We start from the raw sequence: 14,116 nt of genomic DNA, 5'->3' as shown, positions 1-14,116 counted from the left end.
TTGAGGCCTCTATTCAAGTTTTTTGTCCATTTTTAAAATTGTCTTCTTTTTGATTTGCAGGAATTCTTCCTAAATCCTGTATAAGAATCCTTTATCCGACGTATTTAAATGTCTTCTCTCAGACTTCAGCTTGCCTTTTCACTTTCTTAATGCCTTTTGATAAACAGCATTTCTTAATTTTAATGAAATTCAATTGATCTATTTTTCCTATAGCAGTTAATGTTTATTTGTGTCACTTAAAAAAAATCTTTCCTACCATGAAGACATTCTCATGTTTTCTTCTAGAGGTTTTAGCTTTCATGTCACCCTTCTTTCCACCATTACTTCTTATCTCCTCTCCCAACCCAGCCAAATTTGTCATATTCAAGTTTGTGCCACTTGACAACACAAACTGAATTCATTATCTCTTTTGTTATGTGTGCTATTATTTAAAAAAACAAATAAATCCCTGTTAGTAAATGATGATGATGGGAATGTACTCTCCTTTGGGAATGTACGACGACTCCCCCAGAACTGCCTGAGTTATCACTTCAGTTTCCAATAACACACCCGCAGCTTTAACTGGCCCGTACAGGTACTTTCTCTCACTGATATTAGAAGACATTCCAAGTGGTTGCCAGAGGCAGGGGTGGGAGGTGGGTGAAATGGGTGAAGGGGTCAAAAGGCACAGACTTCCAGTTATAAAATGACTACGTCACAGGGATGGAATGTACAACACAGTGACTACAGTTAGTAATACTGTACTGCACATCTAAAATTTGCTAACAGTAGCTCTTAAAAGTGCATCACAAGAAAAAAAATTCTCTAACTATGCATGGTGATGGATGGAAACTAGACTTATGGTGATTATTTCACAACACATACGAATATCAAATCAATATGTTGTATACCTGAAACTAATACAATGTTGTATGTCAATTATACCCATATATAGATAGTGAGTATTATTGAGCAAGAATAAACAATAAACGACATTTCAACATACTACAGGTCAACATTTCTGAAAAAGTGCTGAAATTATAAATGTTTAAACTAAAATTGGACACATATTGAGCAAATATGAAATGAAGTCATTTCCCACTGACCTGACTTCAGTGGGCCTTGACCTGAGCTCAGTGAAATCAACATTTGATAGAAAGAAACCCAGAACTTTCCTGTACTCCTGTAAGTATCAACCAACCTTTGACTCAGTCTCTGCAAATTTTAGGGTATGTTTGAATATACAGTCTCTCTCCTGTCAGTGAACTCACGTAAGAAAAGGATGAAGAGGAATGAAGCACTTTAAACATTTATGCAACTACAGCTGACCCTTGAACATGGGTTTGAACTACATGGGTCCACTTACATGCGGATGTTTTTCAACACATACAGTTCTGTAAGTGTATTTTCTCTTCCTTATGATTTTCTTAATAACATTACCTTTTCTCTAGCTCACTTTAAGGTAAGAATATAGTATATAATACCAATAACATATAAAATATGTGTTAATCGACTGTTTACGTTACCAGTAATGCTTCCGGTCAACAGTGGGAAATTTAAGTAAAGTTTCTGGGAAATCAAGTTATATGCACATTGTTGACTGCGCAAGAGGTGAGGGTGGGGTGTTGGTATCCCTAACCTCTGTGTTGTTCAAGGATCAACTGTAATTTGCAAAAGGCGATACCACTAACATCCAGTACTCTCTGGAACTTTTTAAATGAATACAAAGCCCAGTGCTGTCCTACAATCCCCAATATGGAATCACGTTATGAGATGTCTGGGTCTACCCTACTCGGTGATACATTCTCTTTTTACTAAATATGAAACTTACAGCCACCACTGAGACACACCATAGTGGGAAATGAGATGTGCCCTGTCTGAATTCACCCTACACACTCAATAAAGGTCCTTCTATTGAGTTTGCTTCCTCAATTACTTTACTAAAAATCCATCAAAGACTATTATTATGCAATCAGAAAAATAAAGCCAATTATATGTCTCTGGATTACCTTTACATTACTATTCAGCAGTTCCAACTTTTTAAAGCCAATAATATTTCACCAACTATCAATTAAAATTCATGCAGTTTACATAGAAATCATGTAACACTATTTCTTAAACCGTTACCACTGAGGAGACCCCGCTTACCTGTAGTTACGGCTCTGTGGAACTGATGCATGTCTTCTCCTGAGAGCTCCTGGGCCACCTGCCGTATCTTTTGTCTGACACCATCTAACTTAACTTCTGATTCAGTCAGTATTTCTTCCATGTCAGGAGCACTATAATCAAGACATAGGGAACTTTCAGAACATCAGCCAGATGCTTTATAGTGAAAAACTGAAATAATCTGATTATCAATTAACATAGGACTATGTAAATATTGTATTTGGATACTCCCAACTCAAAACTACAATTTATTTTATTAAAAGTGTGTAAAAACATGGAAAATGCTGTAACATATTATTAAGTGAAGAAAGTATACAAAGTTGTATGCATATTATAACTACAAGAAAAATTACGTTCATAAATATATAACATCTACGGCGGCCGGATGGCTCAGTTGGTTAGAGCGTGAGCTCTGCACAACAGGGTTGCCAGTTCGATTCACGTGGGCCAGTGAGCTGCGCCCTCCACAACTAGACTGAAGACAATGAGCTGCTGCTGAGCTGCCCGCCAGATGGCTCAGTTGGTTAGAGCACAAGCTCTCAAACACAAAGGTTGCGGGTTCAATTCCCACATGGGATGGTGGGCTGCGCCCCCTGCAACTAAAGATTGAAAACGGCGACTGGCTTTGGAGCTGAGCTACGCCGTCCACAACTAGAATTGAAGGACAACGACTTGGAACTGATGGGCCCTGGAGAAACACACTGTTCCCCAATATTCCCCAATAAAATTTAATAAATAAATAAATGACATCTAGAGATGTTTGCTTTTAGTCAGGATAGAGTAACATGGACAAAATTTATCCTCCCACCATAAACAACTAAAAAGAAAGAAATATGTACCAAACAATGGTTTTCAGACATTGGAAAACAAGCAGCATGGGACAGTGATCCTGAGAGAGGGGTGAAAAAAAGGACATGTGCCCTATAATTGTCCTATCTTATTGCCTAGAGTTTCCAAGTGACAGGCAGGAATGAAAAACCTACGTAGAACCTAGGAGTCTCCCTGAGAAAGTATTTTGAACTGAATGAAAATGAAAAAATAAAATATATATATACACATATATATATAAAAATTCATGGAATGCCGCTACAGTGTACTTAAGACAATTAAAAGGGAAATTAATAGCACTAAATGCCTATATTAGAAAAGAAAAAAATCTGTTTCTTCTTTTATCTAAGCTTCCACCTCAATAAACTAGAAAAAGAGGAGCAAATGAATCCAAAGCAAGCACACAATGGGAAAAAACAGAAATCAGCGTAACAGACAAAAATAAAAATAGACAATGTCAATGAAATCAACATTTGGTCCTTTAAGATGAATAAAACTGATAGCCACACAGATCAGGAAAAAGAGAGAACACAAATTACCAACATCAGGAAAAGACAGGGGATGTCACTACAGATCCTACAGAAATAAAATAAAAGGACAATAAAGGAATGAGACGAAATGTAAAAATTCCTTGAAAGACGCAAAATACTAAAGCTCACTGATGAAGAAAAATATATCTACTAAAGAAAGTGAATTTGCAATTAAAATATGAAATCTACTAATTAATAGTAGTTATCTTCATGTACTCTGGCTGATTTCTTTCATAAATATTTTCACTTTTCTGTAGTTCATATTTTTAAAATTTATTATTTTCTGTTTACTAATCAAAAAATGTATATACAGGGCCGGCCCAGTGGCTCAGGCGGTTAGAGCTCCGTGCTCTTAACTCCGAAGGCTGCCGGTTTGATTCCCACATGGGCCAGTGGGCTCTCAACCACAAGGTTGCCAGTTCAACTCCTCGAGTCCCCGCAAGGGATGGTGGGCAGCGCCCCCTGCAACTAAGATTGAACACGGCACCTTGAGCTGAGCTGCCGCTGAGCTCCCAGATGGCTCAGTTGGTTGGAGCGCATCCTCTCAACCACAAGGTTGCTGGTTCGACTCCCGCAAAGGATGGTGGGCTGTGCCCCCGGCAACTAGCAACGGCAACTGAACCTGGAGCTGACCTGTGCCCTCCACAACTAAGACTGAAAGAACAACTTGAAGCTGAACAGCATCCTCCACAACTGAGATTGAAAGGACAACAACTTGACTTGGAAAAAAAGGGCTGGAAGTACACACTGTTCCCCAATAAAGTCCTGTTCGCCTTCCCCAATAAAATCTTAAAAAAAGAAAAAAAAAAGTATATACAATATGGTTACAACTATAATAAAAAACAGTACATAAAACATGAAATCTGCTCACTGACACTAGCTATCTTTGGGTATTATGACTGGTTTCTTTCATTCAGTAACTTTACTGTTCACTATTCACTATTTACTATTCACTATTTTTCTAAAGATTATTATTTTCTAAGTTTACTGTAATGAGCACTTATTATGTTTTGGTGGACAAATACATACAAGATTAGCTTTTCCTGTCACAGTTCTATTATAAAGTGCTGAATATTGATGGCAATTGTTTTAGAATTTTAATTTGTATTGAGAAAAAGTGTTCATAATTAAAAGTGTTGCTTGTTTCCATAATACAAGTTCCAAGGTATGTAAGTTATCTGAGAAATTGGTCAAAACCAAGCAAAAACTAATTTGAGTGAGGTAAGATTAACAACATCTAATTCCAGTAAAGCTATGTATGGCAAATTTGCTTCTACTTCATGGACTAAAAATGAAAAATATTAGAGAATTACCTTAAATATTGTAAGTTAGCGAGTGGAATACTTCAATAGATGATAAATTATATTTGGTCTTCCTTACATACTCCAAAAGAAAGATACATAGTGTAAAGCCAATCATAGCTATCCCTCTAGAGACATTTATTAGAATTTGTAACAAGAATCTCTCTAGGGGAATTGCAGGGTGGGCACTTTCTACCCCCATGTGGAACAGAGAAGCAAATAAAGCTGGTCAAATGAAATATGAACAAAGAAGCAAAGATAAAAGATGGAGATACCCAGCTGCATTCATAAAATATTCCTGAATCTTTATAAAATTCACCTCCCTACTCTGCTTAGGCTAGTCTCAGCTGGTTTCCTTTACCTGCAACCAAGAAATCTATGAAATATACATAACCCTCCTGGAAAAATAAAAAAGTCCTAGAGAAAAATTTCAAAGAAAACGTCTTAGAGCTGAAGGAAAAAGCATTTTCAAAGAATTTAGCAGTCAACAGTATCATATGCTGCAAAAAATGGAAAGTAAGAAAACAGGAAAAGAGTACACACTACATTTAGCAATTCGAAGGCAACAAGGGCAATTTCAATAATTGTGAGGCAAAACGGCAGATTGCAATGAGTTGAAAATGAATGGGACGGTAAGTTAAGCAGATTTTAACATTTACCTACTATTAAAATTTTCACATATATTGTCCAAGTAAAGCTTCAATAGGATCTAAAAAACCATCAAAAATTTAACATTTTCACAAACAATAGCTACATCAATGAATGATTTTAAGAGAACACAAAATCCCTGGCTGCTCTGAAAATATGAATTTTTCTCTATTTTCATTAAAATGTTTGCTCTTAAAATATGCCTGCTGCTAACATCCTCTGATCCTGATGTTTACAGAATAAGTTACAGAATATTCTAATGGCTAGTTACTGTCCAGTGAGGCATAAAGCATTTTATATCAAACAGTATCCCACTGTAACAAATTTTAAAGATATTTACTCACCTTGTAATCCTATGGAGGAGAAAAATTGTTCTTTTACTTTCTACAGTTATATCCCGACTAAGTTTTACAAGTCTCTCATATTTGTCATGTCTTGCATCAAGTTCCTGCTGAAATGCTAAGAATACATTATTATAACCATAAGAACGCATATCCTATAATTAACATCTATCAAACAATATTGTTACTATGCATGATAAAGCAACTATTATTTACTCTACAAAAATAATGAGGACAAAATCATCTTTTTTATTTCTAAAGTACTTGGAAATCAATGACTCTGCTAATAGCCAAAATATTCTTCCTTTAAATAGATGTGAGCTGTATATGTTGTAAAAACTATCTGGTCTATTAAACATGAGCTTATCACAAAATTATCACATATTAACTACTTTAAAAAATTATTTCCAACTACCTCCCTAAGTAATGTAAAGTTTTTTAAATTACTTTACCACATACAATATCCCCAAAAAAGAAACTAGAATTTAATTAAACATTATAACTTTTAATAACATCAATTGTCTGAAGTTTCCAGCTCCAGTCATTGAAACACCTGTAAACCATTTAACTCTTCATAACCACTTTATTTCAGAAGCATTGTCACACCAAAGATGCCTGTCTTGTAAGGAGCACCCAACAGATGTATTTTGCATGAATGAAAAAAAACAACCCAGAACTTGAATAAACCATTAACCAAATTAGTAGTTGACAAGGGCCTAAATACATCTGGTCTTTTATTATTGAGATAACAATTAGGCTAAGATTTGTGTCTAATAGTTCAAGACAACCAAACGTATTTACTGATTATGAATATGTTAACGACCACTGTGAACTAGTTACTATGAATACAAAGTTAAATAAGACAGTTCCTATCCTCGATGAGCTTAGTACAGAAGGCAGACATATAAACAAATAATAAGATGTGACCATGCTATTATAAATACATGTAAAAGGTTCAATAAAGCACATTTTTCTGGTTCACCACTAACACATGCTAGAATACAGTGGATGTTCAATAAACGTCTCATGACTGAATGAATGGATAATGAATGAACAAAATGTTTGTCACCAAGTTTCCTTGAGAGAGAAGTCAGAAAGGCTTCAAAGGGAAAAAGTGACGTGAGCTAGGTCTTGAACAAAACCACAGCAAACCAGATGGACAACAGGGCACCAAGTTAGATGGAATTCCAAGCTTAAAGAACTACGTGCGAAAAGGTAGGCAGACGCATAAAACAGCAAAATCAGCTTGGAAACAAGCCGCTGTGTGTGTGTCAGAGCACAAGGCGGGGAATATCGGCTAGGCCTGCTGTCTTCCCCCACCCACAGCAGAGCTGGAGCAGTGTGCTCTGTCCCCAGTCACAACCGGCTCTCACACCTCTCAGGTGCTGTGGTGGCTCTACAGTATGTCCACAAATTATTCCTCCCTTCAAAAGGTGGGACCTAATTCCCTTCCCCTTAAATCAATGTAGCAAAAAGTGCATGATGTTTGAGATTGGGACATAAAGGGACTGTGGTTTCCTCCTTGCTGCCTGTGGGCAGCCCCACGCCATAACATGAGGACACTCAAGCAGCACTATGGAGGCTGGCTGTTGGCAGAAGCCCTCCCTTGTCAATAGCTGGGGACCCTCGACTCCAATCCAGCCTTCGGATGACTGCGAGTTAGAACCAACAGCTAAGCCCCTCTCAGGTTCCGGAACCACGGGAACTAGAAGGTATAGGATGGTGAACCAGAGGAAGAAGAACTTTGTTTCACGTTTTGTTTTGAAATGTGGAACACCCTGACTAAGTGAATATACTGAGAAAAGGGGGGTCGTGCATACACATCATCTATGTCCATATATGATTTACTAATAGATAGGAGACCCACTCTGTGCAAAGTGCTAGTCAAAACAAAAATATAGTCCGTCTTCAAAAGTCTAGTTGAGCAAACAAAACCAATACACGTTAAAAAAATTTTAAATGTATGTATATACACACACCTGATATATATGGTCATGTGTCACCTAACGACATTTTGGTCAACAATGGACCTCATATACAATGGTGGTCCCCTAAGATTATAACGGTGCTAAAAATTTCCTACCACCTAGGGACTTCATAGCCTTCCTAACGTGGTGGCAATGCATCCCTCACGTGTTTGTGGTGCTGCTGGTGTAAACAGACCTACTGTGTTGCCAGTCGTACAAAAGTACAGCGCATACAATTACTGGACCTCTAGGTGTGTGTCCGTGCACTGTGTGTTTGCACAAGGATGAAATCACCTTAGGAGCATTTCTCCGGGTCATTAGGCAGCATGTGTGACCGCGTGTGCGTGTGTGTTTATCTGTATGACATTTCATATTAAACAATGTTTATCTGTGCAACTGTAACGGGAAATAAAGGGCAAGACATTTGTAATCTTGAATTTCATGGCAGACCTAGCACCATCCAAAACCTCCAGGAAAAGTAAAATGTTCACGTATGTACATCTTACATTCTTAGGAGCTATTTTTTCCTTGTGCACAACACCGGCTAAACAATCTTTGTTACAATCTCTTTCTCTTCCCTTCGCCAACTTAACGCTACGGAGAACTTACATTTGAAGGCCAACATCACAGGTGAAGATGAATTAACATCCTTCCCTTCTCTTCTCTGGTTATGTGGGAAATTGTCATGCTTCCTTTTCCTGAACCCTCCAGATCCTTACGTAGAGAAGGAGGAAAAAGTTGGACAGGGTTCCTCCATCACCAAGAGGCGACAAAACATAACCCAGGCAGGCAAACCCCTTCTTTCCGTCAATACCAGATGCCCACAGGGCCCTCGCCTTGGAGGCGTTCTCAGCCTCCTGACGGAAAAGCCCCGCGTCTTCTCCCCAAACCTCCAGCTCACTCCGCCAGGCCTCCCACCCACGCGTCCCCTGATCCGGCACAAGGTGGAGGAATTACTGAACTAACATTTTTAAAAAACAGCTTGAGGACCCAGGAAAATGAGAAGTGTAAACAAAGCCAGTGTGGCTGGGAAATCACCAGGGCCGCCGCCCCTCACCCCGAGCCTGCAAAGGGAGAGGGCATCCCTCGGTGAGAAGTGGAAAATCCGACCAAAAGGCTGGACATCCAATCCCCTCTGAATAAATAACACCCAGCGCTGTGGAGAACGCCACCTTCTTTGTTGCTCATGTCGTCACGGCCAAAGGTGCGACGAGCCGCGACTCAGGGCCTTGGAGCTGGCGAAGTGCGCAAGGTGACTGCCGGTGAGCCTGCCGAGGCGCCTTTTCAGCCGGCCGACGTCGACGCACGGACGGAAGCGCGCGCCGCAGCCACTCAACCCTCCCCCTTCGTCCTCGCACACTTCCGGCATGTATCCCAGCCCCGCAGCCACTGACTCCGCCCCGAGCGTGGCCCGGCGACCTCGTGCCTTCGTGCCTTCCTCTGCCTGCCCTCTGCTATGCCTGACGGCAGGAGCGACGCTGCACGCTTCACTGCATGCGCCGCTGATAGATGAGGCGATGCGTCCTCCTGGAGGGGATAGCGGTGTGAAGGGGAAAAGCGGCCTTAAACGTACGTGATTTTTTTCTCAAGGCGCCTTTGGGATACCCTCGCGTTCCCTCAGTGTGGACCCAGGCTCCCGCGCGGTGTGTAGTGGGTGTTGTAGTTCGCCCGCGGAGCCGGCCGTGCGGGGCTGGAGGCTAGTCTCAGAGGAGGGGACCACCAACTCCTGAGCTCCTATGGGAGAACCTGCTCAGGATCGGGGACGAACGTGACCGAGTTAGGAGTTGTTAACCTTTCCATTCCTGACAGTGACTCCTGGAGCTAAAGTGATGGAAATATGCAAATCAGTAAGTGGATGGCGTGGCTAGCATTTTCTCTGAGAGGGTAAAAGCCGCTCTCCTGTTGTCCTTCCCCCCCCACCCTCCCTTTGTCTTTCACTTTCTCCCCCCCCCTCCTCCGTCCTCTATCACTTTACTCCTTTGTTCCTGGCTCTATGAAGACAGGCTGCCTGCGTTCAAACTCGTCTCCACCACTGAGTGGTTGTGTGACGTTGAGGAAGTAATTAATCTCTGGATCTCAGTTTCTTTGTCTGTAAAATAGGGATAGAATAGTACCCGCCTCGCAGGATTACTTAAAGACTAAATGAGTGTCGTGCAGGGAGGCCTGCGGGGTCTCAGGTCCCGCTCCCCACACCAGAACGCAGGATATGGTGAGGCCAAAAAGGAACACCCATGGAGCCATAAGTAGGGGAGTCATACCACTATATTCTCGCTGGCAGCTGGGTTGGAGACACAGGAAACAGGAGCCACACAATTCTCAACCCTCATTGCTCCGCTTGCAGGCTCAGCCACCATCTTCTTGCTAGGCCCCATTTTTCTGCTAGCGTAGTTGCAGCAGTTATATTAGTGGCCAATGGCTCACTGGTTACAGCTGACAGCCAACTAGCCACAGCTGATGGCCATCCCATCACAGTTGATGGCCATTTAACTACCTGAGCCAGCACCTTTCTATGTGAGGCCGAGAGCCTGGAAACTGCTTTCTGGGGCTCTGCCCCCACAGTGAGTTACTACTAAGGCGCATGGAAGAGTGTCTTTCACATAATAAATGCTCAGGTAAATATTATCTCGGATACTTTTCTCCCACCATCAATCTTAAAAAAAAAAAATAGGAGAGGTCAGTAATAATAAAAACAGGTGTGGACCACTAAATTGTGAGCATTTAATACGGGTGAAGCTGCTACGTCTTATTAGACTTTGTGCCCACCCCACCCGGATACTGCCTTAGCGCAGTGCCTTTGTACGCCTCCATAAGTGCTTGTTGGAGAACAACGTCCCCATCATCAAGATGGGTAACTAAGTAGCAACCCAGCATCTTCTAGATGTAAACTCTGGCTAAGGCTTAGTAAATTGGATGATCTAGGCCTAATAGGGAAAACTCAAGTATATTTTATTACACTTTCTCAAAATAACCTCCATATTGTAGATACCTACTGTACACAGTTTTCCTCCTTGTTAATTTAGGAACAAAGGAACAGTAACTGAAATAGCTTGGCTAGAATAGGGCAGTCATTTCAAGACCCTGACATTTCAAGTGTGTCATGGGAAGGTGTTCTGCTGTGAGTAATCTCTAGGGTCTTTTCCATCCCTGAAGCGAGAAGGTAACCACCCTTCACACCTTTGCATCCCTTTGAATGCATGCGCTGATTAGCCAAATTCCTTGTGGATAAAATAGGCTACTGAGGACCTGGATTGAACTCTTGGTTTTTGAATGTTGGCAAATAATTTTCAGTTTGTGTGAGGTCTGACCCTGCTGTCATAATCCATCAGTATTCTCCCTACTCTTTGATTAGAGGTCACTGGACTATGAGGGAAAAAAGGACAACTCTGATATAAATGTAATCACTTTAATGTGACTCCCTCTAGATCCAAGGGAGCCAGTAGTTATGAGCATTATTTTACTATAGTGTGGAAAAGGGTGTTTTTCCTGACTCTACTGGAAAAGCATTTCCCAAGACCTCGACTTTCCAAAACCTGGAACAGCCATATTTCTTCTGCTACCACTCCTGTTCACTTTCTCAACCGCAGTTGTGTTATTTGAACTGCTTTTCACTGTTTCCCATAAATGTAAAGATTACGACACTAAGTTTTATAACCTGTACTGACTTCCGAGTACTTAATGGAGGTGAATCCCAGAAACATTTCCCAGCACTTATTTACATATGCTGCTACCCCAGGTGTCCCAACAGTAGCTACTCCTTTGTCAGGAAATACCTCTCAACCACTGGGACCACCTGCAAAAGGCATCTCTACCTTGACCATCTCCTTGTTTTATTGTTTCAGATGCACACACGTAGTTTTGATATTTGGCAAAACACAGTTTTAGTTGTTAAAAAAAAAGTACCACCCCAGATGGGGAGAAGAAGGTAAGGATTTTCAGTAAGACCTTACTTCCGGAATGGTGCCCTTTCCTCCTCCTATTGTTGCATTCCAGTTTCCCACATTTGAATAAAGTTCTGAGCCTTTCAAGTGCACCTGTTTTTATTCAGTTTATAAATCCTCATATTTGTCACCTTTACAGAGGAAAAAAATCACATATCAAAATTGGTTTTGGGTATTGAAAAAAAATCATATAATCACGTAAGACAAGAGATATAGACAGCGTTTATGTTATTATGTAGTTATTACATAAAATCTGGAAAGTGGGTTTGGTGTCAGGGGAAATTATCATAATATTTTAAAGATAACCTGTAAGGTCTGAGTGGTTTTGTGAAGTGTACACATACCAATTCACACATTTATATGATGTTCCGGTTCTTTCCTAGAGAGGAAAGCTGGTATTTGAGGGAGTGAAAAGGGATGGGCAAAACCACCATGAGATACCATGTCATATCCACTGGGATATAATTTTTAAAAACAACAAAACAGTGTTAATGGGGATATGGAGAAATAGGCACTCACACACTGTAGGTTTGTAAAATTTTGCAGCCACTGTAGGAGACAGTTTGGTGTATCAAAGAGTTAAACTTAGAATTACCATCTGATCCAGTAATTCCACTCCTAGGTACATACCTTGTACACAGATGTTCACAGCAGCTCTATTCACAATAATAAAAAGGTGGAAACCACCCAAATGTCCATCAGTGGCTGACTGGATAAACAAAATATGGTATGTTCATACAGTATTATTTAGCAATAAGAAGAAAATACTATCCATGCTATAAAAACAGACACATAGATCAATGGAACAGAATAGAGAGCCCAGAAATAAATCCATGCCTATATGGTCATTTAATCTACGACAATGGAAACAAGAATTTACGATGGGATAAAGACAGTCTATTCAATAAATGGTGCTGGGAAAACTGGACAGACACATGCAAAAAAAATGAAGCTGGACCACCTCCTTACACCATATACACGAGTAAATTCAAAATGGATTAAAGACTTACATGTAAGATCTGAAACCATCAAATTCCTAGAAGAAAATATGGAAGAAAATTTACAGACATTACCCAGAGTAAGATATTTAATGATATATCCCCTCAGGCAAGGGATGTAAGAGAAAAAATAAACATGTGGGATTACATCAAACTAAAAAGTTTTTTCACAGCAAAGGAAACCATCAATAAAACAAAAAGGAATCCTACTGAATGGGAGAAGATATTTGCCAATGATCTATCCGATAATGGGTTAATATCCCAAATATATAAAAAACTCACTCAACTCCAAAAAGACAAACAACCCAATTAAAAAATGGGCAGAGGACATGAAGAGACATTTTTCTAAAGAGGACATACAGATGGCAAACAGACATATGAAAAAATTCTCAACCTCACTAATAATTAGAGAAATGCAAATAAAAACCACAATGAGATACCACCTCACCCCAGTCAAAATGGCTATCATCAATAAATCAACAAACAAGTGCTGGCGAGGATGTAGAGAAAAGGGAACCTTTGTGCACTGTTGGTGGGATTGCAGATTGGTGCAACCACTATGGAAAACAGTATGGAGGTATCTCAAAAATCTGAAAATGGAACTACCTTGTGATCCAGCAATTCCACTCCTAGGTATCTATGCAGAGAAATCCAAAACTCTAATTCGAAAAAATTTATGCACCCAAATGTTTATTGAAGCACTATACACAATAGCCAAGACATGGAAACAACTGAACTGTCCAACGGTAGACGACTGGATTAAGAAACTGTGACACATTTATACAATGGAGTATTACGCAGCCATAAAGAAGAATGAAATCTTACCATTTGCAGCAATATGGATGGACCTAGAGAACGTTATGCTAAGTGAAATAAGTCAGACAGAGGAAGAGAAATACCATATGATCTCACTTATATGTGGAATCTAAAGAAAAGAATAAGTGAATGAACTAATCAGAAACAGTCTCAGAGACATAGAGGAAAAACTGAGGGTTGCTAGATGGGAGGCAGGGTGGGGATAAGGGGGAAGGTGAGGGGATTAAAAAGCACAGTCAGTAACCACAAGATGGCCACGGGGATACGAAAGTCAATTTGGGGAATGTAATCAATGTTGTAAAGATTTTGTAGGGTATCCAACGGACACTTGTCCCATTAGGGACACCACCTCAGGGATGATGTAGATTCCTGATCACTGCACTGTACACCTGAAGCTGAAGCTGAACAGTGTTGAATGTCAACTACAATTTTACATATATATATGTACAAGAAGTGGAGTACAGCATTAGGAATAGAGACAGTGGAAATGTAATGACTGTATGCGATGCCAGAGGGGTAGTAGATGGGGGAGACGGGTTATCACTGTGTGAGGGATATAAATGATAAATGTCTATTATATAGTTTTGTACACCTGAAACTGATA

At 40.1% G+C, this 14,116-nt stretch overlaps 1 protein-coding gene across 4 annotated transcripts in view; it reads right to left on the bottom strand.

The window, feature by feature from the left end:
• TSNAX (translin associated factor X) overlaps positions 1–9,094 on the bottom strand; it is a 30,518-nt gene extending 21,424 nt beyond the window's left edge. The window contains exons 1-4 of one of the 4 annotated variants that reach the window (XM_019712894.3): positions 8,933–9,094; positions 8,370–8,474; positions 5,797–5,911; positions 2,128–2,258 (exon numbers count right to left, since the gene is read on the bottom strand). In XM_019712894.3, the coding sequence (XP_019568453.1) occupies positions 2,128–2,258; positions 5,797–5,911; positions 8,370–8,474; positions 8,933–8,948 (367 nt within the window). In that variant the 5' untranslated portion in view covers positions 8,949–9,094. Of the gene's footprint in view, positions 1–2,127; positions 2,259–5,796; positions 5,912–8,369; positions 8,475–8,726; positions 8,849–8,932 lie in introns of those variants that run through there. The other 3 variants (XM_019712895.3, XM_074316459.2, XM_019712896.3) reach the window with 3 other exon arrangements.
• Between the last annotated feature and the right edge of the window lie 5,022 nt (positions 9,095–14,116).

The sequence above is a fragment of the Rhinolophus sinicus genome, chromosome 6, assembly GCF_057876585.1.
Source record: "Rhinolophus sinicus isolate RSI-liver-muscle chromosome 6, RSI-T2T, whole genome shotgun sequence".
NCBI classification, from domain to species: Eukaryota; Metazoa; Chordata; class Mammalia; order Chiroptera; family Rhinolophidae; genus Rhinolophus; species Rhinolophus sinicus.
This window is presented reverse-complemented; position numbering and strand designations above follow the sequence as displayed.